The sequence below is a fragment of the Stegostoma tigrinum genome, chromosome 12, assembly GCF_030684315.1.
Source record: "Stegostoma tigrinum isolate sSteTig4 chromosome 12, sSteTig4.hap1, whole genome shotgun sequence".
NCBI classification, from domain to species: domain Eukaryota; kingdom Metazoa; phylum Chordata; class Chondrichthyes; order Orectolobiformes; family Stegostomatidae; genus Stegostoma; species Stegostoma tigrinum.
The window spans coordinates 1,446,088-1,471,042 of record NC_081365.1 but is presented as its reverse complement, the minus strand read 5'-3'; the positions used below and the strand labels follow the sequence as shown (position 1 = coordinate 1,471,042).

General features: G+C 48.7%; 2 protein-coding genes across 3 annotated transcripts in view; one reads left to right on the top strand and one right to left on the bottom strand.

Moving 5' to 3' along the window:
• Window positions 1-14,375, bottom strand: part of pdxka (pyridoxal (pyridoxine, vitamin B6) kinase a) — a 28,943-nt gene extending 14,568 nt beyond the window's left edge. For both annotated transcript variants that reach the window (XM_059650072.1, XM_059650073.1), the window contains exons 1-8: window positions 14,212-14,375; window positions 12,423-12,477; window positions 6,971-7,075; window positions 6,544-6,627; window positions 5,414-5,460; window positions 4,943-5,028; window positions 4,097-4,142; window positions 3,427-3,538 (exon numbers count right to left, since the gene is read on the bottom strand). In XM_059650072.1, the coding sequence (XP_059506055.1) occupies window positions 3,427-3,538; window positions 4,097-4,142; window positions 4,943-5,028; window positions 5,414-5,460; window positions 6,544-6,627; window positions 6,971-7,075; window positions 12,423-12,477; window positions 14,212-14,304 (628 nt within the window). In that variant the 5' untranslated portion in view covers window positions 14,305-14,375. The remainder of the gene's footprint in view (window positions 1-3,426; window positions 3,539-4,096; window positions 4,143-4,942; window positions 5,029-5,413; window positions 5,461-6,543; window positions 6,628-6,970; window positions 7,076-12,422; window positions 12,478-14,211) is intronic.
• Window positions 14,376-14,423: 48 nt separating this feature from the next.
• The window catches only part of LOC132210429 (fibroblast growth factor 20-like), a 71,699-nt gene continuing 61,167 nt past the window's right edge, over window positions 14,424-24,955 (top strand). Inside the window, exons 1-3 of the mRNA XM_059650071.1 lie at window positions 14,424-14,631; window positions 17,360-17,462; window positions 19,458-19,595. Coding sequence (XP_059506054.1) covers window positions 17,379-17,462; window positions 19,458-19,595 — 222 coding nt within the window. The 5' untranslated portion in view covers window positions 14,424-14,631; window positions 17,360-17,378. The remainder of the gene's footprint in view (window positions 14,632-17,359; window positions 17,463-19,457; window positions 19,596-24,955) is intronic.

The window sequence follows — 24,955 nt, the reverse complement described above, 5'->3', positions numbered from 1 at the left end:
AGAACAGAAAGCAGGAGAAATTCTTCATACAGTTAATCTGTGGAATTTACCTCAAAGGTCAGAGACTGAGCGAGAAACTGTTAACATTGGAGACGAGATTGACAGGATCTTATGGCACAACAGAAGGAATTTCAGGTCATCCACGTAAATATAGAAAATAGAAGGAGTAGGACATTCAGCCCTTTGAGCCTGCTCTGCCAGTAGAACACAAAACATAGAACAGTACAGCACAGTACAGGCCCTTCAGCCCACGATGTTGTGCTGAACTTCTGCCCTAAACCTAAGGTTTATCTAAACTCCACCCCTACCTTATACTATCATCCATATGCCTATCTAATAGCCGCTTAAATGCCCCTAATGAGGCCGACTCCTCTAACCTCTCCTGCAATGCATTCCACGCCCCCACCACGATCTGAGTAAAGAACCTACCTCTGACATCTCCCCTATATCTACCTCCCCTCACTTTAAAACTACGTTCCCTCATAAAAGCAACCTCCATCCAAGGAAAAAGTCTCTGGCTGTCCACTTTATCTATACCTCAGATCATTTTGTACATCTCTATCAAGTCACCTCTCATCCTTTGTCATTCTAATGAGAAAAGCCCTAGCTCTCTTAACCTTTCCTCGTAAGACTTTCCCTCCATTCCAGGCAACATCCTGGTAAATCTCCTCTACACCTTTTCCAACACTTCCACATCTTTCTTGTAATGAGGCGAACAAAACTGGACACAATACTCCAGATGTGGCCTAATCAGGTTTTTGTGAAGCTGGAGCATAACTTCACGGCTCTTGAACTCAATCCCTCTATTAATGAAAGCTAACTCACCATACCCCTTCTTAACAACTCTATCCACCTGGGTGGCAGCTTTCAGGGAAATGTGGACATGAACCTCAAGGTCCTTCTGCTCCTCCACACTGCCAAGAATCTGTTAACCCTATATTCTGCTTTCAAGTTTGTCCTTCCAAAATGAATCACTTCACATTTTTCAGGGTTAAACTCCATCTGCCACTCCTCAGCCCAGCTCTGCATCCTATCAATGTCTCTTTGTAACCTAGAACAGCCCTCCGCACTATCCACAAAGTGACCCACCTTTGTATTATCTGCGAACTGGCTAATCTACCCTTCCACTCCTTCATCCAAATCATTTACAAAGATCACAAATAGAAGAGGACCCAGAACAGATCCTTGTGGTACACCACTTGTAACTGAGCACCATGCTGAATATTTTCCATCCACTACCACCTTTGTCTTCTTTGGGTCAGCCAATTCTGAATCCAATCTGCCACATTCCCCCCCATGCCTCCTTACCTTCTGCACGAGCCTACCATGGGAACCTTAATATATGCCTTACTTAAATCCATGTATACCACATCCACCGCTCTACCTTAATCCACGTGTTTGGTTGCCTCATCAAAGAATTCAATAAGGTTTGTGAGGCATGATCTCCCCCTCACAAATCCATGCTGACTATCACAAATCAAACTGTGCCTTTCCAAGTGATCATAAATCCTATCTCTCAGTTCCCTTTCCAATAATTTTCCCACCACTGAAGAAAGAATAACTGGTCTGTAATTTCCGGGGCTATCCCTATTCCTTCTATTGAACAAGGGAACGACGTTCACCTCTCTCCTATCTTCTGGCACCATACCCATGGACAGTGAGGATGAAAAGATCATCGCCAAAGGCCCTGTGATCTCTTCCCTCGCTTCCCATAGAATCCTTGGATAAATCCCATCAGACCTAGGGGACTTATCTATCTTCAAGTTCCTCAAAATTCCTAGTACATCTTCCTTACTAACATCCACCTCCTCTAGCCTACCAGCCCGTTCACACTGTCCTTCTCTATAACTAGGTCCCTCTCAGTTGTGAATACTAAAGAAAACTATTCATTAAGGACCTCTCCTATCTCTTTAGGCTCCGTGCACAAATTTCCTTTACAATCCTTGATCTGCCCTATCCTTTCTCTGGTCATTCTCTTATTCATTCACATGATCATGGCTGATCATCCCACTCAGTACCCTGTTCCCACTTTCTCCCCCTATCCATTTAGCACTCAGGACTATATCCAACTCTTTGAAAACATTCAATGATTTAGCGTGTTTTGAGAAGATTTGTAGCTCAGGTTGAGGTTCTCGATGTGAGTTTGCTCGCTGAGCTGGAAGGTTAGTTTTCAGACGTTTCGTCACCATTCTAGGTAACATCATCAGTGAGCCTCCGACGAAGTGCTGGCGTTATGTCCCGCTTTCTATTTATCTGTTTAGGTTTCCTTGGGTTGGTGATGTGATTTCCTGCATTGGTGATGTCATTTCCTGTTCTTTTTCTCAGAGGATGGTAGATGGGCATTGATTTGGAACCATTCAATGATTTGGCCTCAACCACTTTCTGTGGGAATGAATTCCACAGGTTCACCACTCTGCCTGAAGAAATTTCTCCTCATCTCAGCCCGAAACAGGCAAACCCATATCCTTATACTGTGACCTTTGATTCTGCACATGCCCCACCTTCAGGAACATCCATTCTGCATTTACACTGTTTAGTACTATTAGAATTTTGTGTGTTTCAACAATATCCCCTTCATTCTTCTAAATCATGGACACTTCCCATGCAGGAACTGTCAGTGGCTATGGAAATTAAAGTTCCAGATTTTGGAACTCACAGTAGCTGTAGTCGGTATGGTGTACTAGTCCGGCTGATAGTTAAAACATAGACAACATAGAACAGCACAGCATGAGAACTAGCCCTCCCACCCGCAGTGTTGTGCCAAACATGACACCAAATTGAACTAATCCCTCCTGCCTGCCTTTAGTCCACATACCTCATGGATTACAGGTGGTCACTGCACATTAGGTGCATGCAGGCCGACTCCCTTCTGAACAGCATTGCATGTGCACCTACACTATATGGACCACAGTAGCTCAGGAAGTTCATTAACTTCTCAAAGGCAATTGGGGGATGGGTGTTAAAGACTGCCCAGTCATAGGCCTGCACATCCCACTAAAAAGATGACAATTTATTATGGGAATGTTGACTGAGGGATAAATATTAACACGAGTACTAGGGAAAATTTCCCTGCTTTACAAAAGTGCCCTTGAATTTTTCCTTAAAACATTAAACTTGGGGGAAGGTATGGGCCTTGTTTCAACATTATGTCACTTTCACAGTTTCCCACTGAAAAACGGAAGAGGGTCAAGGGGCTGGGGCTCTCTTTTCAAAGTCCATTACAAAAGCCAACATTCCAACTGCCCAGGAAGTGGACTATAAACTCAAACTTGGAATATTCTGGATTCAAGTCTCACTTCAGCACTAGGAACAGAACACAATAATTACTTAGGCTTCATGTAAACTGAGCAGAGTCAAATCCAGATAATTATACTGACAGCATTAGTTTATTTCAAACAATCCCTGGTAATGGACATTCACACTCACCCTTTCTCTGGCTGCCAAGGGTCACCAAGTAATTTTCTCCCAGAGCAGAGGGGAGATCAGAGCTTGTGATCACCACAGTTTCAGGGCCCATTGCATGAAGAATATCCATAACCTGTACACATACACAGAGATCCAGTCACTAATCTCAAACCGACAAGAGCTCTACCTATCCTGGGATTGTTTAATGGGTACAGTATAGAAGAAACTTTACTGTATCTTCAGAACTGGGAGTTTGAAACATTAACCATTTCTCACTGCACAGATGCTGCCAGACCTGCTGAATTTCTCCAGCATTCTGTACTTGAGTCAAGTGTGACTGATGACTGAAGGATTTAAATTTTTAAAATCACCTTTCCTGACTTCAGAAAGTCCTAAAAAAATTTACAGTCAATTAAGCATTCTCTCAAGTGCAATTTCTGTTTCAGTGTGAAAAAGTATGGTCGCCAATTCACTGAGTACATGCTGCCAAAAGAAGGGAGCTGGTGATGACCTATTTCGGGTGTTGTTTGAGAGATCAGCATTTGCTCAGGCAGACTCTGCCTTTAGAAGTATTGCTGTGGCTTTTTATTTTATACTTAAACATTACAGGAGGCCCTTAATTTACTCCCTTTACAACTGGCACTTTCAGATCCACTCTGGATCGGAACCGTTTAACAGTTGTTACAGTTACCTCAATCGCCTCTTTTTCTGTATTCATCTTCCTTCCTGCAAGAATTCTGAAAATGGAACAGTAAAACTGCAATTAAATTTAGTACAAACTACTTCTGCAAAATACAAAACAGCAAATATCAGAGTCGGGATTGTGCACTCAGTCAGTTCAAATTTTTCACAAACTCCATTATCTGTCTCATTTCATTTTGTCCACCAGTCTCTGACTTTCTCTCTGCATCGCTTTTTTTCCCGACTCCCTCTCTTTTGACCCCTTTGGCTCTCTCTTGCTTCAGTTTCTTTTTAAACTCTATTTCTAACTTCCACCCCCTAATATGACCCTGTACAACATATCCAACCTTGACCCGCATACTCCAAACCCATCAATATTTCCCAAAAAATTTATTTCCAACAAGGACACCTGCTGTGACTACTCGATAAGGGAGATACGCCAGGACTCTGTACAATGTTTCTCTAACCTTGCAGCAAATATTTCTGCATTTCATTCCTCAAACAATACTAATGTGGAATGAGCATGAGCTGGTACTCCATATACAACAAACCCATGCAGTTACTCCTGACTGGGCAAGTGTTGGAGCCAGGCTGCTGATAAACAAAAACTGTGTCATACAGCAAGGTGAGCTTGGTGTGTGGATCAAGTTTTGAACCCTGACCATTCAGCTCAACTGCTGCCCTGAAGATATTGAAGAATCATTCCCATCAGCACTACCTCCTTCAACAGCAGACAGAGACTGGTAGCCATTAGAAGACCACACTGATCACTAAAAGCCACAGGTGACACTTCACTCCCTCCCTGTGGCTGTATTGTGGGGGCAAGAATTCAGTAGCTGCAATTAACAACACTTACTCTGCTTCATACTGGTTTGGAGTGATGATGTCAGCGAGAGGGACCACTTTCTCTTTGTAAGCTGGAAGAAGATTTTCCGGAACATACTACGGGCAGAACAAGACATTCAGCAAAATAATATCCATTGGACACGATAGAGCAACACACACGCACACAGGGATACGGAGGGGGGGGGGTGTGTGTGTGTGTGTGTGTGTGTGTGTGGAGGAGAGGGGAGAGAGGGACACACGACAGAGACACATGTAGAGAGAGAGAGAGAGACCGAGAGAGACAGAGACACGTAGAGAGAGAGAGACAGAGACACGTAGAGAGAGAGGGAGAGCGAGACAGAGACACGTAGAGAGAGAGAGAGACAGAGACACGTAGAGAGAGAGAGAGAGAGACAGAGACACGTAGAGAGAGAGAGAGAGAGCGAGAGAGAGAGACACGTAGAGAGACAGACAGAGACAGAGACACGTATCAGTCACTCACCATGTATCCATCCCCATTCCTTTTATCACCCATCACAGGGTCACAGACTGGAAAAGAATTAGAGAAATAATCATTCACATTAATTAGCAATTATTTACGTCAAAAGACGAACTTTCTCTGCTCCCTACCTCCAAGCCCCCAACTCTCTCTCAGATCCTGTTCCCAAATGGACTGCAATGATCAGTGTCACCCTAAGATACTCATCCTTGGATCCCTTACTATGCCCGGCTGCGAAGTGATGCTGAAACTGAGAGGATCGCAACATAGTCTTCATTTCTGGGTGCCATGTTTTAGGAAGTGTACATTGTTGGAGAGTCTGCGCAGGAGATTTGCCTGAGTGGACTAGAGATTGTTTAACAGGGGCATGGACCACAGGACACCATAGAATCACTTTTACTTAACGGTGGTTGTCGCCTGGAACACACTGCTTGAAAGGTCAACAGCAGCAGACAAAAGAAAGGAATAGGAAAAGTACTTCATGGATTTTTATAAAGATGAGCTTTTAAATTCCAGATTTTTTGGGATTCAAATTTCACTATCTCTCATGGTGAGAAATGAAGCCACATCCCCACAATATTAACGTGGGGTTCTGGATTACTAGTCTATGGACATTCTCGCTGTGCCATTGCCTACCCTTATAGTTACACAGCCTACGGACAGCGCAGGGGAGCGGGACTAATCGAGTATTTGCTTCAGACAGCTAAAAGAGGCACGAGGTGAATGGATTCCTGTGCTGTATCCCTGTGTGATTTAACAAACTTATCTCCACATGCAGAGCTGATCCATCCACCGATTCCACACTTGCTATTTAGAGTACAATCCGAGGCTAAATGTCAAAAAATCTCAGTGCCAAGCACAGTCCCCAATACTACACGACAGCAAAGTAACTCTCCCTCTCTGACAGATACAATTCAAGTCAGCAGCTCTGGTTCTGAAAACAAAGATAACTGGGAGTGATAACCAAACTGTAACCTCAACTATCAGATCACGCAAAAAAAACAATCAGACAATTCAAGAGTAAAGGTTGTGAGCTACAAGCATTGCCTGAGAGATTAGATAAAAGCCTCAAAAGTAGCTTTCTACAGCAGATTACCAATTGACAACCTCACAGCATTCAAGGTCAGACTCACCATAAACCAGCTTGGGGTTCTGTCTCCTCAGCTCCTGAATAATTTCCATCACCTTATCCAGAAATGAAGTGTCTCTGGTGTAACCTTATAAACATACAGAGTGTATCATTCACTAGTGAAGGAATTTGAGAGCTGGGAGGCTCACATCTCACCTCCCACAGACAGCTACACACCTAGTCATGGCCAGCTAGGGAGTACAAACAGCATGCCGGGGTGCACAAGAACTGATGGGACATGCAAAAAATTTAAAACTCCCTCGACACTGTCCCCAATCAAACGCTCCCAGCACAGGGTTAGATACAGTGTAAAGCACCCTTTGCATTGTATGCCATCAAACATTCTCAGCACAGACACAGTATGGGGTTAGATACAGAGTAAAACAATCACTGGCACTAACCCTTACCCTCAGGATATAGTCAGCACTTACCTGTCAAGACATAATCATAGCGAGTTACATCATTCAGTTGGAGTCCTTCATACAGTGTTTGCAGTTCTTCTGCTGTCATGGTTTGCCCCTTCCAGTAGTCATAACCTGAAACACAGACACAGCAATGCTTGGGACTGGCAGGACACACAGTGCACAGCACTTTCAGAGATGTTGTGGTAACTTGGTTTGTATTAATGGGTAAAACAAATGACCGATTCTCATCTTTTCCTTTGTTTCAGCACAAACTCGTAGGTTTGCTTTCAGGCCAATAGCAGCCATCGGCCTCTGTTAATTAGAGAAAACTTCCACCCACAGTGCAATTGAGGTAAGGGTATTATTGCCTGCTGTTTGACACCTCAAGATCCTGGGCCCCTAAGTGATCTTCCACAACTGTTTGCAGGATCCTTAGTTGAGATCTGATGCTTTTGGAAAACCTTCTTTACTGTGTGATAGTTGCAGAAGTGTCTGTCTTGTATTATGCTGCCAACGTTGGCTCTGGGCAATTCCCACAGCACAGTAAGTAGCAAGTGAATAGAAAAGGAAAGACAGGACAAAAAGGTTCAAAACAGCAATCAGTCCCAATTCAGGGCCCCTGTACCAGAAGGCTACCACAGGTACAATGGGCTGAATGACCTCTTTCTGTAGCTATCATTCAATGATTATTAGGCCATCTGGACTCTGATACTAAAATGTGAGGCTGGATGAACACAGCAGGCCAAGCAGCATCTCAGGAGCACAAAAGCTGACGTTTCGGGCCTAGACCCTTCATCAGAGAGGGGGATGGGGGGAGGGAACTGGAATAAATAGGGAGAGAGGGGGAGGCGGACCGAAGATGGAGAGTAAAGAAGATAGGTGGAGAGGGTGTAGGTGGGGAGGTAGGGAGGGGATAGGTCAGTCCAGGGAAGACGGACAGGTCAAGGAGGTGGGATGAGGTTAGTAGGTAGCTGGGGGTGCGGCTTGGGGTGGGAGGAAGGGATGGGTGAGAGGAAGAACCGGTTAGGGAGGCAGAGACAGGTTGGACTGGTTTTGGGATGCAGTGGGTGGGGGGGAAGAGCTGGGCTGGTTGTGTGGTGCAGTGGGGGGAGGGGATGAACTGGGCTGGTTTAGGGATGCAGTGGGGGAAGGGGAGATTTTGAAACTGGTGAAGTCCACATTGATACCATATGGCTGCAGGGTTCCCAGGCGGAATATGAGTTGCTGTTCCTGCAACCTTCGGGTGGCATCATTGTGGCAGTGCAGGAGGCCCATGATGGACATGTCATCAAGAGAATGGGAGGGGGAGTGGAAATGGTTTGCGACTGGGAGGTGCAGTTGTTTGTTGCGAACTGAGCGGAGGTGTTCTGCAAAGCGGTCCCCAAGCCTCCGCTTGGTTTCCCCAATGTAGAGAAAGCCGCACCGGGTACAGTGGATGCAGTATACCACATTGGCAGATGTGCAGGTGAACCTCTGCTTAATGTGGAATGTCATCTTGGGGCCTGGGATGGGGGTGAGGGAGGAGGTGTGGGGACAAGTGTAGCATTTCCTGCGGTTGCAGGGGAAGGTGCCGGGTGTGGTGGGGTTGGAGGGCAGTGTGGAGCGAACAAGGGAGTCACGGAGAGAGTGGTCTCTCCGGAAAGCAGACAGGGGTGGGGATGGAAAAATGTCTTGGGTGGTGGGGTCGGATTGTAAATGGCGGAAGTGTCGGAGGATAATGCGTTGTATCCGGAGGTTGGTAGGGTGGTGTGTGAGAACGAGGGGGATCCTCTTGGGGCGGTTGTGGCGGGGGCGGGGTGTGAGGGATGTGTCGCGGGAAATGCGGGAGACGCGGTCAAGGGCGTTCTCAATCACCGTGGGGGGGAAGTTGCGGTCCTTAAAGAACTTGGACATCTGGGATGTGCGGGAGTGGAATGTCTTATCGTGGGAGCAGATGCGGCGGAGGCGGAGGAATTGGGAATAGGGGATGGAATTTTTGCAGGAGGGTGGGTGGGAGGAGGTGTATTCTAGGTAGCTGTGGGAGTCGGTGGGCTTGAAATGGACATCAGTTACAAGCTGGTTGCCTGAGATGGAGACTGAGAGGTCCAGGAAGGTGAGGGATGTGCTGGAGATGGCCCAGGTGAACTGAAGGTTGGGGTGGAAGGTGTTGGTGAAGTGGATGAACTGTTCGAGCTCCTCTGGGGAGCAAGAGGCGGCGCCGATACAGTCATCAATGTACCGGAGGAAGAGGTGGGGTTTGGGGCCTGTGTAGGTGCGGAAGAGGGACTGTTCCACGTAACCTACAAAGAGGCAGGCATAGCTGGGGCCCATGCGGGTGCCCATGGCCACCCCCTGAGTCTGTAGGAAGTGGGAGGAGTCAAAAGAGAAGTTGTTGAGTGTGAGGACGAGTTCAGCTAGGCGGATGAGAGTGTCGGTGGAGGGGGCCTGGTCGGGCCTGCGGGACAGGAAGAAGCGGAGGGCCTTGAGGCCATCTCCATGCGGAATGCAGGTGTACAGGGACTGGACGTCCATGGTGAATATGAGGTGTTGGGGGCCAGGGAATTGGAAGTCCTGGAGGAGGTGGAGGGCGTGGGTGGTTGACACTCAACAACTTCTCTTTTGACTCCTCCCACTTCCTACAGACTAAGGGGGTGGCCATGGGCACCCGCATGGGCCCCAGCTATGCCTGCCTCTTTGTAGGTTACGTGGAACAGTCCATCTTCCGCACCTACACAGGCCCCAAACCCCACCTCTTCCTCCGGTACATTGATGACTGTATCGGCGCCGCCTCTTGCTCCCCAGAGGAGCTCGAACAGTTCATCCACTTCACCAACACCTTCCACCCCAACCTTCAGTTCACCTGGGCCATCCCCAGCACATCCCTCACCTTCCTGGACCTCTCAGTCTCCATCTCAGGCAACCAGCTTGTAACTGATGTCCATTTCAAGCCCACCGACTCCCACAGCTACCTAGAATACACCTCCTCCCACCCACCCTCCTGCAAAAATTCCATCCCCTATTCCCAATTCCTCCGCCTCCGCCGCATCTGCTCCCACGATAAGACATTCCACTCCCGCACATCCCAGATGTCCAAGTTCTTTAAGGACCGCAACTTCCCCCCCACGGTGATTGAGAACGCCCTTGACCGCGTCTCCCGCATTTCCCGCGACACATCCCTCACACCCCGCCCCCGCCACAACCGCCCCAAGAGGATCCCCCTCGTTCTCACACACCACCCTACCAACCTCCGGATACAACGCATTATCCTCCGACACTTCCGCCATTTACAATCCGACCCCACCACCCAAGACATTTTTCCATCCCCACCCCTGTCTGCTTTCCGGAGAGACCACTCTCTCCGTGACTCCCTTGTTCGCTCCACACTGCCCTCCAACCCCACCACACCCGGCACCTTCCCCTGCAACCGCAGGAAATGCTACACTTGTCCCCACACCTCCTCCCTCACCCCCATCCCAGGCCCCAAGATGACATTCCACATTAAGCAGAGGTTCACCTGCACATCTGCCAATGTGGTATACTGCATCCACTGTACCCGGTGCGGCTTTCTCTACATTGGGGGAAACCAAGCGGAGGCTTGGGGACCGCTTTGCAGAACACCTCCGCTCAGTTCGCAACAAACAACTGCACCTCCCAGTCGCAAACCATTTCCACTCCCCCTCCCATTCTCTTGATGACATGTCCATCATGGGCCTCCTGCACTGCCACAATGATGCCACCCGAAGGTTGCAGGAACAGCAACTCATATTCCGCCTGGGAACCCTGCAGCCATATGGTATCAATGTGGACTTCACCAGTTTCAAAATCTCCCCTTCCCCCACTGCATCCCTAAACCAGCCCAGCTCTTCCCCCCCACCCACTGCATCCCAAAACCAGTCCAACCTGTCTCTGCCTCCCTAACCGGTTCTTCCTCTCACCCATCCCTTCCTCCCACCCCAAGCCGCACCCCCAGCTACCTACTAACCTCATCCCACCTCCTTGACCTGTCCGTCTTCCCTGGACTGACCTATCCCCTCCCTACCTCCCCACCTACACCCTCTCCACCTATCTTCTTTACTCTCCATCTTCGGTCCGCCTCCCCCTCTCTCCCTATTTATTCCAGTTCCCTCCCCCCATCCCCCTCTCTGATGAAGGGTCTAGGCCCGAAACGTCAGCTTTTGTGCTCCTGAGATGCTGCTTGGCCTGCTGTGTTCATCCAGCCTCACATTTTATTATCTTGGAATCTCCAGCATCTGCAGTTCCCATTATCTCGGACTCTGATACATTTCATCAGAATTATTGGTACCTTCACCAAAAACTCGTCAAAGCTAGAGGGAGACAGCAGCACACAGGCACAGCCCTGCACCGTACACCTACACTTCCCCTTATAGAGTGGCCTGGTTAGTTAGGGTCTACGTATTCTGCAGCATTTAGGTTACGTTTAAAATTTCAGGTGGAGCCAGCAAGTATGAATAGGTTTCTGTTATTTAAAAATAGTGCTAACATCGTGGGAAGTGGACACAGATATTCTGATATTTCCTGAGAGAAGCAGATAACTGCACAATACCTGCTGCCAGTGTGCTACAGCCTTGTACATCAGGCAACATGCTGGTACACACTTTGCCATAAACTGCTGGAGATACACTTCCAGGTTTCCACAAACCTGTCCTATTGGAAGATGCTGAGAATGAAGGGTCTTTGCTATAATAAATGAAGCCTATACTTTGCACCTTCAGTAAAGAGTCCCTGCATTCAAATAGCCCACATGACAGAGACTTGTATTAGAGAGTCGACAAGAAAGAAGCAAGGCGTCCTCCAACAGCAGAGCTTTAGCTCAGTAGCCTGCTCTCTCATGTTGCTGATCTTTTTATTGCTGCTCTTAACTAAACATTAATGCATTAAACAAGATACCAATGAAAGCATTTCAGATGAAGTGACACCCGTAACCAGTACCATTACTGTGTGGTCAAAACTGCACTGCTGCTTCTTCAACCACAATGGAAATGGACATTTATACAAGAGTCAGAGGGTAACAGGCTGGAGGTTAGGCACAGGTTCAGCCAGAGTGTAATGTGACATTCAGCCATTCCAGTGAATTACACAGAGATCTTGATGAAACACAGGCACTGATATGATGAGGACTTTACACTTGTTCATTATCACTGTTGACAAAGCTCATCCGTAACTGCAGCACATGGCAAAGGGGGCCTCCGTGAGGCAGCCAGTTATTCTTCAAGGTCAATTAGAATAAGGAGTGGGTAAATTACAGAGATATGCTGAAAAATGCACACTCCAGCAAGCGTTACTGTGTAGGGGACCCTGTCCCCCAACAAGCATCAATTCAGAATCGGATTTAGGCTGCACGAGATCATTTGTGTCAGTTTTCAAAGTAGCTTTCCTTTACATGCTCTCCTGCTGTGATTTACTGAAGAAATTGAGGGATGTACAATAGCAGAGATGTGAACAGAGTCAACGAAACGTGTAGCTGATGTTTGTTTCTTACCCGTATGGTTGGAGAACTGGACCGAGTTCACTAAGTCCACCTCGAATCCCAACACCTGTTGGAGCAAAACACAGAGTGAGGCAGCAGGCAGGCGAGTGAGGTGGGGCTTGGAGTTGTGAGGCAAGAGGGAGGACTGACAAGTTGGGTTTGTGGGATGAGTGCAAGAGGGCAGGCTGGAATGGAGCAGAGTACGTGGGTAGGGCAGGGGGTCACAGTCACCAAGAGGAGTCATTGATGGGGAGGGGCTTCCCACACAGCAATGGGGGGGATGCAGCAGGGGGTAAAGGGGGAGCAGTGACGGGGGGGTGGTGTGGTGGTCTGTGACGTGAGTGTGGAGGAGAGTTTGCAGAAGTGGGGTCAGTGAGGAGAGCTGTGGGGTGGTCAGTAGGGGGGGTGATCAGTGGTGGGGGGGGGTGGAGATGGGTTTGGGGGTGTGGGGTCAGGGAGGAGAGTTGTGGGGGTTGGGTCAGCGACGGTGGGGGGGAAGGGGGGCATGGAATTTTGTGGGGGGGGGAGTTCAGTGAGGAGAGTGGGGGGAGGGGGCATCAGTGAAGGAGGATGTCAGTTGGGAAGGGGGGTGGTCAGTGAGGGGGGCGTCAGTTGGAGTGGGGGGGGAATCAATGGGGTGGGGGGGATCAGTGGGGTGGGATCAGTGGGGGCTGGGATCAGTGGTTGGGGGAGATCAGTGGGGGGTGGGATCAGTGGGGGGTGGGATCAGTGGAGGGGAGATCAGTGGGGGGTGGGATCAGTGAGGGGGGGATCAGTGGGGGGTGGGATCAGTGGGATCAGTGGGGGCTGGGATCAGTGGGGGGGAGATCAGTGGGGGGGAGATCAGTGGGGGCTGGGATCAGTGGGGTGGGGGGGATCAGTGGGGTGGGGGGGATCAGTGGGGTGGGGGGGATCAGTGGGGTGGGGGGGATCAGTGGGGTGGGATCAGTGGGGGCTGGGATCAGTGGTTGGGGGAGATCAGTGGGGGGGAGATCAGTGGGGGGTGGGATCAGTGGGGGCTGGGATCAGTGGTTGGGGGAGATCAGTGGGGGGGAGATCAGTGGGGGGTGGGATCAGTGGGGGCTGGGATCAGTGGTTGGGGGAGATCAGTGGGGGGGGGATCAGTGGTTGGGGGAGATCAGTGGGGGGGGGATCAGTGGTTGGGGGAGATCAGTGGGGGGGGGATCAGTGGTTGGGGGAGATCAGTGGGGGGTGGGGAGATCAGTGGTTGGGGGAGATCAGTGGTTGGGGGAGATCAGTGGGGGGTGGGGAGATCAGTGGGGGGTGGGGAGATCAGTGGGGGGTGGGGAGATCAGTGGGGGGTGGGGAGATCAGTGGGGGGTGGGGAGATCCGTGGGGGGTGGGGAGATCCGTGGGGGGTGGGGAGATCAGTGGGGGGTGGGGAGATCAGTGGCGGGTGGGGAGATCAGTGGCGGGTGGGGAGATCAGTGGGTTGGGGGGCAGTGAAGGGGGTTGGGGGGGGCAGTGAAGGGGGTTGGGGGGGGGCAGTGAAGGGGGTTGGGGGGGGCAGTGAAGGGGGTTGGGGGGGGCAGTGAAGGGGGTTGGGGGGGGGCAGTGAAGGGGGTTGGGGGGGGGCAGTGAAGGGGGTTGGGGGGGGGCAGTGAAGGGGGTTGGGGGGGGGCAGTGAAGGGGGTTGGGGGGGGGCAGTGAAGGGGGTTGGGGGGGGGCAGTGAAGGGGGTTGGGGGGGGGCAGTGAAGGGGGTTGGGGGGGGGCAGTGAAGGGGGTTGGGGGGGATCAGTCGGTTCATGGAGAGCCTCTCCGCCACCTCCCGGGACTGACCTGCAGCGGAAACGCCGCTGACTTGTTTCCGACGAAGCCGCGGACGACGTGACTCTGGATGGAGAGAACCCGGCACTCGGGCTCCGGCAGCATCGCGGGGAGAGGCCGGGGCCCGGGGCCCAGTGTGCAGCGCACGGATACAGGGCCGGACCAGAGGCTGTGTCTGCCACTTACAGCCCGGCCAGACACAGACACGGACACGGACACGGACACGGACACTCGGTCCTGGGTGTGCGCCTGGGGCCCGGGAGCTCAGCCAAACACGGCCGCTCGAACTCCGCGGCCCCGCTCCCGGCCTCAGGCACACTCCGGCCACCTTCCAGAAGCGGCGCGGGGTCCTCAGCGGCTGCTGACGCTCACGAACCACCCGATCAAAGGCTGTCGGTATCCAGGCAACGGGGAACCTAGCAACCGGCTCAGGTGGGGGACGGCTTCCTTTCGGGGATCGGGGGAGGGGGGGTATGTGAGTGTGCATTACTGAGGGGGAGCGGGTCTGTGAGAGAGAATTACTGAGGGGGAGCGGGTCTGTGACGGCATTACTGAGGGGGAGCGGGTCTGTGAGAGAGAATTACTGAGGGGGAGGGATTCTATGAGGGGGCATTACTGAGGGGGAGGGTGTCGATGAGGGGGCATTACTGAGGGGGTCAATGAGGGGTCATTACTGAGGGGGAGGGTGTCGATGAGGGGGCATTACTGAGGGGGTCAATGAGGGGTCATTACTGAGGGGGAGGAGGTCAATGAGGGGTCATTACTGAGGGGGAGGGTGTCGATGAGGGGGCATTACTGAGGGGGTCAATGAGGGGTCATTACTGAGGGGGAGGAGGTCAATGAGGGGGCATTACTGTGGGGGATGGGGCTATGGGGGGCATTACTGAGGAGGAGGGGGTCTATGAGGGGGCATTACTGAGGGGGAGGGGTAGGAGGTCGATGAGGGTGCATTACTGAGGGGGAGGAGGTCTATGAGGGGGCATTACTGAGGGGGAGGGTGTCTATGAGTCGGCATTACTGAGGGGGGGACGTCTATGAGGGGGCATTACTGAGGGGGAGGGTGTCGATGAGGGGGCATTACTGAGGGGGATGGTCGTCTATGAGGGCATTACTGAGGGGGAGGAGGTCTGTGAGGGGGCATTACTGAGGGGGAGGGTGGTCTATGAGGTGGCATTACTGTGGAGGAGGAGGTTTATGAGGAGGCATTACTGAGGGGGAGGAGGTTTATGAGGAGGCATTACTGAGGGGGAGGAGGTTTATGAGGAGGCATTACTGAGGGGGAGGAGGTTTATGAGTCGGCATTACTGAGGGGGAGGAGGTCTGTGAGGGGGCATTACTGAGGGGGAGGGTGGTCTATGAGGTGGCATTACTGTGGAGGAGGAGGTTTATGAGGAGGCATTACTGAGGGGGAGGAGGTTTATGAGGAGGCATTACTGAGGGGGAGGAGGTTTATGAGGAGGCATTACTGAGGGGGAGGAGGTTTATGAGGAGGCATTACTGAGGGGGAGGAGGTTTATGAGGAGGCATTACTGAGGGGGAGGAGGTCTATGAGGGCATTAGTGAGGTGGAGTGGGCCTTTGAGGGTATTACTGAGGGGGAGGGTGTCTCTGAGGGTGCATTACTGAGGGGGAGGGTGTCTCTGAGGGTGCATTACTGAGGGGGAGGGGGTCTATGAAGGGGCATTACTGAGGGGGAGGATGGTCGTCTATGATGGCATTACTGAGGGGGAGGGGGTCTCGGAGAGGGCATTACTGAGTGTGAAGGGGTCCATGAGGGAGCATTACTGAGGGGGAGGAGCTCTAGGAGGTCATTACTGAGGGCGAGGGGGAGGAGGTCTATTTGTGGGCATTACTGAGGGGGAGGGTGTCTATGAGTGGGCATTACTGAGGGGGAGGACGTCTATGAGGGGGCATTACTGAGGGGGTGGAGGTCTGTGAGGTGGCGTTACTGAGGGGGAGGTGTCTATGAGGGCATTACTGAGGGGTTGGGTGGCCTATGAGGGAACATTACTGAGGGTTAAGGTGATCTATGAGAGGGCATTACGAGGGGGAGCGTGGTCTATGTGGGGTAATTACTGAAGGGGAGGGAGTCTGTGAGGGGGCATTACTGAGGGGCAGGGGGGTCTATGAGGGGGCATTACTGAGGAGGATGGTCATCTATGAGGGCATTACTGAGCGGGAGGGGTCTGTGAGGAGTCATTACTGAGGAGGAGCGGGTATGTGAGGGGGCATTACTGAGGGGGAGGGGGTCTATGAGGGGCATTACTGAGGGGGAGGGTGGTCTATGAGGGGGCCTTACTGAAGGGGAAGGTGTCTATGAGGGGGCATTACTGAGGGGGAGGGTGGTCTTTGAGGGCATTAAGGAGGGAGGAGGGTGGTCTATGAGGGCATTTGAGGGAGGAGGGTGGTCTATGAGGGGGCATTACTGAGGGGGAGGGTGGTCTATGAGGGCATTAATGAGGGGGGAGGGTGGTCTATGAGGGCATTTGAGGGAGGAGGGTGGTCTATGAGGGGGCATTACTGAGGGGGAGGGTGGTCTATGAGGGGCATTACTGAGGGGGAGGGTGGTCTATGAGGGCATTAATGAGGGAGGAGGGTGGTCTATGAGGGCATTACTGAGGGAGGAGGGTGGTCTATGAGGCGGCATTACTGATGGAGGAGGGTGGTCTATGAGGGGCATTACTGAGAGAGGAGGCTATAAGGTGTTACTGAGGGGAAGTGGGTATATTAGAGGGCGTTATCTTGAGTGAGGGATTTAACTGTGCGGTAGTGATGGGGGGGGGGTATCAGAGCGTGTTATTGAAGGAGAGGGTAGTACCAGAGGTTGGAATTGAAAGGGGAGGGGCTAAGAGGGTGGCCTTGAGCTCGAGGGGCATATCAGAGTGTGGTATTGCTGAGAGTTTCAGAGGGAGGCATTGAGGTGGAGGGCGGTATCACAGGGTGTTATTGAAGGGAAATGGGTAAGAGGATGATGTCGGAAGGCATCAAGGTATCAGCTAGCTTCACCCATGTGTCACAGGTCTGCTCTAAAACATTCATTCGTCTGATTTTCCAATATTCTACACTCATGCAACACCAGGTCATTGTATAACTCAGCTTCCCAACTCATGCCGACTCCCATTCCCTGACCACCCTGTGCTCACTGAATCATGTCTTTTCAGATGAATCACATTACTCCAGATGGTTCCTAGTCTGTGCAGCAACCAAGCCAGGAAAGTTCATACAGAAATTGTCAAGTTGTTGGAACTGTCAGAATTGTGTGAGGTTGGTGCCAATGTCCTCAGAATATAATTATTAAAAATTTGACCTCATGAAATTGGGGAAGGTCCAAAGGTATTTTCATAAAACTTCTTTTAAAATCTCATAATTCTTAGATGCTGGATTTCTGTTGTGAATGTATTGTGTCTGAGATAGGAGAGTGCATTCATTATCAAACCCCACTACTCCAATTGCACCATTATTACAAATATTTTGATTCTATTATCAAAACAGCTCATTGTTTTTCTTTTGCATTGGTCTCCAGAATAAAAGAGTCATTCATCAGGTTTTAGTAATGTGTTCTAAAATAAAACTTACTCTTATAAACAAACGGCAAAACTGGTTAACATCTAAACTGGAATCTGGAAGGAGAACTTTGTTCCCATTTGATCTTAACACAAACAAACACATCAGACAAAGATCCTGCAGAAATTTTATTGGAAAAGAAAACTCTCAACGTGCAAAAGAGAAACACCCTTATTGGCCGATGGTCAGAAAAAGGGAAGATAGAATTGGATGAGTCTTCACAGTCCACCAAGATCCTTGTTGATGAAATCAAAATTGCTGACAGCTGTAGCCTGTCAGCAGGTCTTCCAGACCAACTTCAATTCAAGGGATTCTTGTGGTACAGCAGTCATGTCCTTACCTCTAGACCAGGAGGGCTGGCCACAATTCTGAACAGGGTGATTAGCAAAAAAAGAGCTTCAAATCTGAAATAACTGCACAGAGGCCAGTGTCCCAACATAAAGTCACCCTTTCTTTATTAGTGCACAGTATACTGGTTGTGACCAGCCAGCTCAGAATCAGGCCTCAACTGAGGAGATTTTAATCTGTTAATTTATATTGGTCAGCTAAGGCCTTCCTGATCAGAAACAAAACCAGACGTTGCTGGAAAAGCTCAGCAGATCTGGCAATATCTGTGAAGAGAAATTAGAATTAACATTTTGGTTCTGGTGACCCCTCCTCAGAACTTTCCTGATTGGGGTTGTTAACTTGGACAAATCAAGAACAATGTGGTTAGATGTCCACCTGGTTCTAATTACTGCATCCCTCCCTCCCTAGGTCCAAGAGATTTAGGCCTGGTCTTTCGCTTGTAGCTTCCCTTGCAATACTCTCACCCCTGGCCCAATTCCTCTGACTCAGACACAAGTGGTGTACATAGATAAACTGCAGAGCTGGGCTGAGAGGTGGCAAATGGAGTTTAATGCAGACAAGTGTGAGGTGATGCAATTTGGTAGGAGTAACCGGAAAAGTACAGGGCTAATGGTAAGATTCTTAGCAGTGTAGATGAGCAGAGAGATCTCGGTGACCGTGTACACAGATCCTTGAAAGTTGCCACCCAGGTTGACAGGCCTGTTAAGAAGGCATACAGTGTTTTAGCTTTTATTAATAGAGGGATCGAGTTCCGGAACCAAGAGGTTATGGTGAAGCTGTACAAAACTCTGGTGCAGCCACACTTGGAGTATTGTGTACAGTTCTGGTCACCGCATTATAAGAAGGATGTGGAAGCTTTGGAAAGGGTGCAGAGGAGATTTACTAGGATGTTGCCTGGTATGGAGGGAAGGTCTTACAAGGAAAGGCTGAGGGACTTGAGGCTGTTTTCATTAGAGAGAAGGTTGAGAGGTGACTTAATTGAAGCATATAAAATAATCAGAGGGTTGGATAGGGAGAGCCTTTTTCCTAGGATGGTGATGGCGAGCACGAAGGGGCATAGCTTTAAATTGAGGTGTGAAAGATATAGGACAGATGTCAGAGGTAGTCTCTTTACTCAGAGTAGTAAGGGAATGGAACGCTTTGCCTGCAACGGTTGTAGATTCACCAACTTTAGGTACATTTAAGTCGTCATTGGACAAGCATATGGACGTACATGGAATAGTGTAGGTTAGATGGGCTTGAGATTGGTATGACAGGTCGGCACAACATCGAGGGCCGAAGGGCCTGTACTGTGCTGTAATGTTCTATGTCTATGTTCTATGACTGTAGCTTGTTTCTTACATCCAGAATGTTTCTGAAGAGTCTCCCCTTCTGGTGGCAACAGTATCAAGGCTGCATCTATTTCAGACTCTCTTCTTGATACTAGATGGAGGGGGGAAGCACCTGTGGTTTCTGCCAGACCTTTGCGTTGTTCTGAGGGGCCAGGTATGTTTTATTGTTGCCCTGTTTATGAGGTAATGGCTTTCAGGTGATCCACATGTTTGTTCTGGACTGTATCACCTACCCAAACCCAAAGATTATGCATTGATTGTCACACAGGCAATGCATTGACAAAGGCAGATCCTATCTGATTCCATGAACCAATGGCTATATTGAAATTATTGGTCAAGCACAGTACATTATCAAGTCAATTTTTGTAAAAGGTTATTAGGAAGATCCATTGATGAATGGAGCCAAAGAAATGTCAGCTTTTGTAACAATGGATGGACTTTTTCAGTGCAAAGTCATGCCATTTGGAATGAAAAATGCACCAGCAACTTTCCAATAATTGGCCAGCAAATTGGTTGGCTGACAGGAGGCAGAGAGTGGTTGTAGATGGTAAGTATTCTGCCTGGAGTTCAGTGCTGAGTGGTGTCCCACAGGACTCTGTTCTTGGGCCTCTGCTCTTTCTAGCTTTTATAAATGACTTGGATGAGGAGGTTGAGGGGTGTGTTAGTATGTTTGCTGATGACACAAAGATTGGAGGTGCCGATAGTATCGAGGGCTATTGCAGGCTTCAGCGAGACATTGACAGAACGCAGAGCTGGGCTGAGAAATGGCAGATGGAGTTCAACATGGATAAATGCGAAGTGATGCATTTTGGAAGGTCGAACTTAAATGCTGAATATAGAATTAAAGGCAGGATTCTCGGCAGTGTGGAGGAACAGTGGGATCTTGGTGTTCAAGTGCATAGCTCCCTCAAAGTTGCCACCCAGGTGGATAAGGTTGTTAAGAAAGCATATGGTGTTTTGACTTTCATTAACAGGGGGATCGAGTTTAAGAGCCGCGAGGTTATGCTGCAGCTCTACAAAACCCTGGTGAGACCACACTTGGAATATTGTATCCAGTTCTGGTCGCCCTATTATAGGAAAGATGTGGAGACTTTGGAGAGGGTGCATAGGAGGTTTACCAGGATGCTGCCTGGACTGGAGGGCGTGTCTTACGAGGAGAGGTTGACTGAGCTTGGACTTTTCTCTCTGGAGAGAAGGAGGAAGAGAGGTGACCTGATTGAGGTGTACAAGGTAATGAGAGGCATGGATAGAGTCGATAGCCAGAGACTTTTCCCCAGGGCAGGATTGAATGCCACGAGACGGTCATAGTTTTAAGGTGTTAGGAGGAAGGTATAGAGGAGACGTCAGAGCGAGGTTCTTCACCCAGAGAGTTGTGAACGCACGGAATAGTTTACCAGTGGTAGTCGTGGAAGCAGAGTCATTAGTGACATTTAAGCGACTGCTGGACATGCACATGGACAGCATTGAATTGAGGGGAATGTAGGTTAGGTTATTTTATTTTTGGATTAGGATTATTCCACGGCTCAACATCATGGGCCGAAGGGCCTGTACTGTGCTGTACTTTTCTATGTTCTATGTTCTAAGATAAAGGTGAAAAAATATTAATTAATTAAATCTATTGAAAAAATGTGTAACTATGTTCTCAACATTGATGACTTGGTTGCGTTCTCCAAACCTGGGAAGAATATGTGCATCATTTGAATTAGCTTTTTAAATAGTTACTCAGAGCCAATTTTGTCAAATCTGACTGAAAATGAGTTTGCCAAAGCCAATTTGACTAGTTAGGCCACACTAGTAGACAAGATCAAGTGGTACTTAGGGAAGCAAAATAAGAGCTACCTTGGATGTCCCCGTGCCTGAGACAAATTGCAAAGTTCTATGATATAATGGCATGAGTGTAACACCACTGTGGTGGGGAAATTATCAGAGTTAATATAAGAAAGGCTTCAATAACTGAAAAGCTCAAAAATGTTCAGTTAAATAAAACTGGTATGGATTATTGACAGGTAGGTCATGCCTGACAAGCTTCATTGAATTTTTTGAAGAGGGATAAAGTTTGATAAAGTTCTACAAGAGAGACAGTTAGCAAAGGTAGAAGCTTACAGAACTGAGGGAAAATTACTGAGAAGGCTGGGAAATTGGTTGAGTGACAGGCAACAGAAAGTAGGGATAATGAGTAGGTACTCAAATTTAGGATGTGACCAGTGATGTCCTGCAAGAATCTGTGTTCAGTCTCAATTATTCACATAATTTATTAACAACTTGGATAAAAGCACAGAAATTCATATGTCCAAATTTGCTGATGGCACAAAGTTAAGTGGCATTGGAAATAGTGTAGTTGAAAGGATAAAATACTGATAGACTAAGTGAATGGGCAAAACTGTAGCAGATGAATTTCATTGTAAGCAATTCCCTCTGCCTCAGGAAAGCAGCCAACATAATCAAAGACCCTCCTCACCCTGGCTATACTCTCTTCTGCCCTCTTCCATCGGGCAGAAGATACAAAAGTTTGAAAACATGTACCAATAGATTCGAAAACTGCTTTGTCCCTGCTGTTATCAGACTTATGAACGGACCTCTCATATATTGGAGCTGATCTTACTCTGTACCTCCTCTCAAACAACTATATTTTACATTCACTTCTATTACTATGATGTACATATATAAAGTATGATTTGCCTGGATAGCACACAAAACAATACTTTTCACTGTAATTTGGTACATGTGACAATAATAAATCAAGTGTGAGGTTATCCATTTGACACCAAGAAAAGGATAGATCAGGGTACTTTCTAGATGGTATGAAGTTAAATAGAGTGGATATTCAAACAGCCTTGGGAGTTCAGGTTATTAGAATGATACCTGGACTTCTGGGGCTAAGTTATAAAGACAAAGAACAAAGAAAATTACAGCACAGGAACAGGCCCTTCGGCCCTCCAAGCCTGCACCGATCCAGATCTCTATCTAAACCTGTCACCTACTTTCCAAGGATCTGTATCCCTCTGCTCCCTGCCCGTTCATGTATCTGTCCAGGTACATCTTAAATGATGCTATCGTGCCCGCCTCTACCACCTCCACTGGCAACGCGTTCCAAGCACTCACCACCCTCTGCGTAAAGAATGAGGAGTAATTAGACAGATTAAGCCTGTTTTCTCCAGAATTTAGAAGGTTAAATGGTGATCTGAACAAAGTCTTCAAGTTATTGAAGACAGTATAGATGATAGTAACACAGTGAGCAAGGAGTTAGCACTGCTGCCTCACAAAGCACCGGGAACCCAGATTCAATTCTACCTTTGGGTGACTGTCTGTGTGGAGCTTACATACTTTCATCGTGTCTGTGTGGGTTGCCTCCCAGTGCTACAGTTTCCTCCTACAGTCTAAAGATGTGCAGTTTGGATGGATTGGCCATACTAAATTGTCCATAGTATCCACGGGTGTGTAGGCTGAGTGAATTAGCCATGGTTTCTGCAGGGTTACAGGGAAAGAGTTGGGGTGGGTGTGGATCTGGGTAGGATGGCCGTCAGAGGGTTCGTGTGAACTGAATGGGCTGAATGGCCTGTATCTACACCTACAAAATAAAAAAAAACAGGAAAATTTGCAGATGACACTAAGATTGGTGGAGTAGCAGATAGTGAAGGGGACTGTCAGAGATTACAGCAGAATACACATAGACTGGAGAGTTGGGCAGATAAATGGCAGATGGAGTTCAATCTGGGCAAATGTGAGGTGATGCATTTTTTAAGATCAAATTCAAGGGCGAACCATACAGTAAATGGAAAAGTCCTAGGGAATATTGATGAACAGAGAGATCTGGGTGTTCAGGTCCATTGTTCCCTGAAGGTGACAACGCAGGTCAATAGGGTGGTCAAGAAGGCATATGGCATGCTTTCCTTCATTGGGCGGGGTATTGAGTACAAGAGTTGGCAGGTCATGTTGCAGTTCTATAGGACTTTTATTCGGCCACATTTGGAATACTGTGTACAGTTCTGGTTGCCACATTCCCAAAAGGATGTGGATGCTTTGGAGAGGGTTCACCAGGATGTTGCCTGGTATGGAGGGTGGTAGCTAATGAAAGCAAGCATGCAGGTACAGCAGGCAGTGAAGAAAGCTAATGGCATGCTGGCCTTCATAACAAGAGGAATTGAGTATAGGAGCAAAGAGGTCCTTCTGCAGCTGTACAGGGCCCTGGTGAGACCACACCTGGAATACTGTGTGCAGTTTTGGTCTCCAAATTTGAGGAAGGACATTTTGGCTATTGAGGGAGTGCAGCATAGGTTCATGAGGTCAATTCCCGGAATGGCGGGACTATCATATGTTGAAAGATTGGAGCGACTGGACTTGTATACACTTGAGTTTAGGAGGATGAGAGGGGATCTGATTGAGATGTATAAGATGATTAAGGGATTGGTGAATTTCTGCAGTGCATCTTGCAGGTAGTTCTGCTGTGACTGAGTGTCGGTGGTGGAGGGAGTGGATACTTGTGAATGTGGTGCCAATCAAGCGGCTGCTTTGTCCTGGATGCTGTCAAGCTTCTTGAATATTGTTGGAGCTGCACTCATTGTCAGAGGTAGTTTCTTTACTCAGAGAGTTGTAAGGGAATGGAACGCTTTGCCTGCAACAGTAGTAGATTCGCCAACTTTTAGGTACATTTAAGCCATCGTTGGATAAGCATATGGACGTACATGGAATACTGTAGGTTAGATGGGCTTGAGATCGGTATGACAGGTCGGCACAACATCGAGTGCCAAAGGGCCTGTACTGTGCTGTAATGTTCTATGTTCATTCCAGACGAGTGGGGAGTATTCCAGCACACTCCTGACTTGTGCCTTGCAAATGGTGGACAAGGTTCAGGAGTCAGGAGGTGAGCTACTCACTGTAGCATTCCTACCCTCTGAACTGTTCCTGTAGCCACTGTGTTTATGTGGCAAGTCCAACTGAGTTTCTGATCAATGGTAATCTCCACAATGTTGATGGAGAGGGATTCAATGATGATAACACCTTTGAATGTCAAGGGGAAGTAATTAGATTGTCTTTAATTGGAGATTGCCATTGTCTGGCATGTGTGTGGCATGCATGTTATTTGTAATTGTCAGCCCAAGTATGGATTTTGTCCAGATCTAGCTAGATGGATAAAAAACTGGCTGGGCAACAGGAGACAGAGGGTAGTAGTAGAAGGGAGTTTCTCAAATTGGAGACCTGTAACCAGTGGTGTTCCACAGGGATCTGTGCTAGGACCACTGTTGTTTGTGATATATGTAAATGATCTGGAGGAAGGTGTAGGTGGTCTGATCAGCAAGTTTGCTGATGACACTAAGCTTGGTGGAGTAGCTGATAGTGAAGGGGACTGTCAGAGATTACAGCAGAATGTAGATAGATTGGAGAGTTGGGCAGATAAATGGCAGATGGAGCTCAATCCAGGCAAACGCGAGGTGATGCATTTTGGAAGATCAAATTCAAGGGCAAACGATACAGTAAATGGAAAAGTCCTGGGGAAAATTGATGAACAGAGAGATC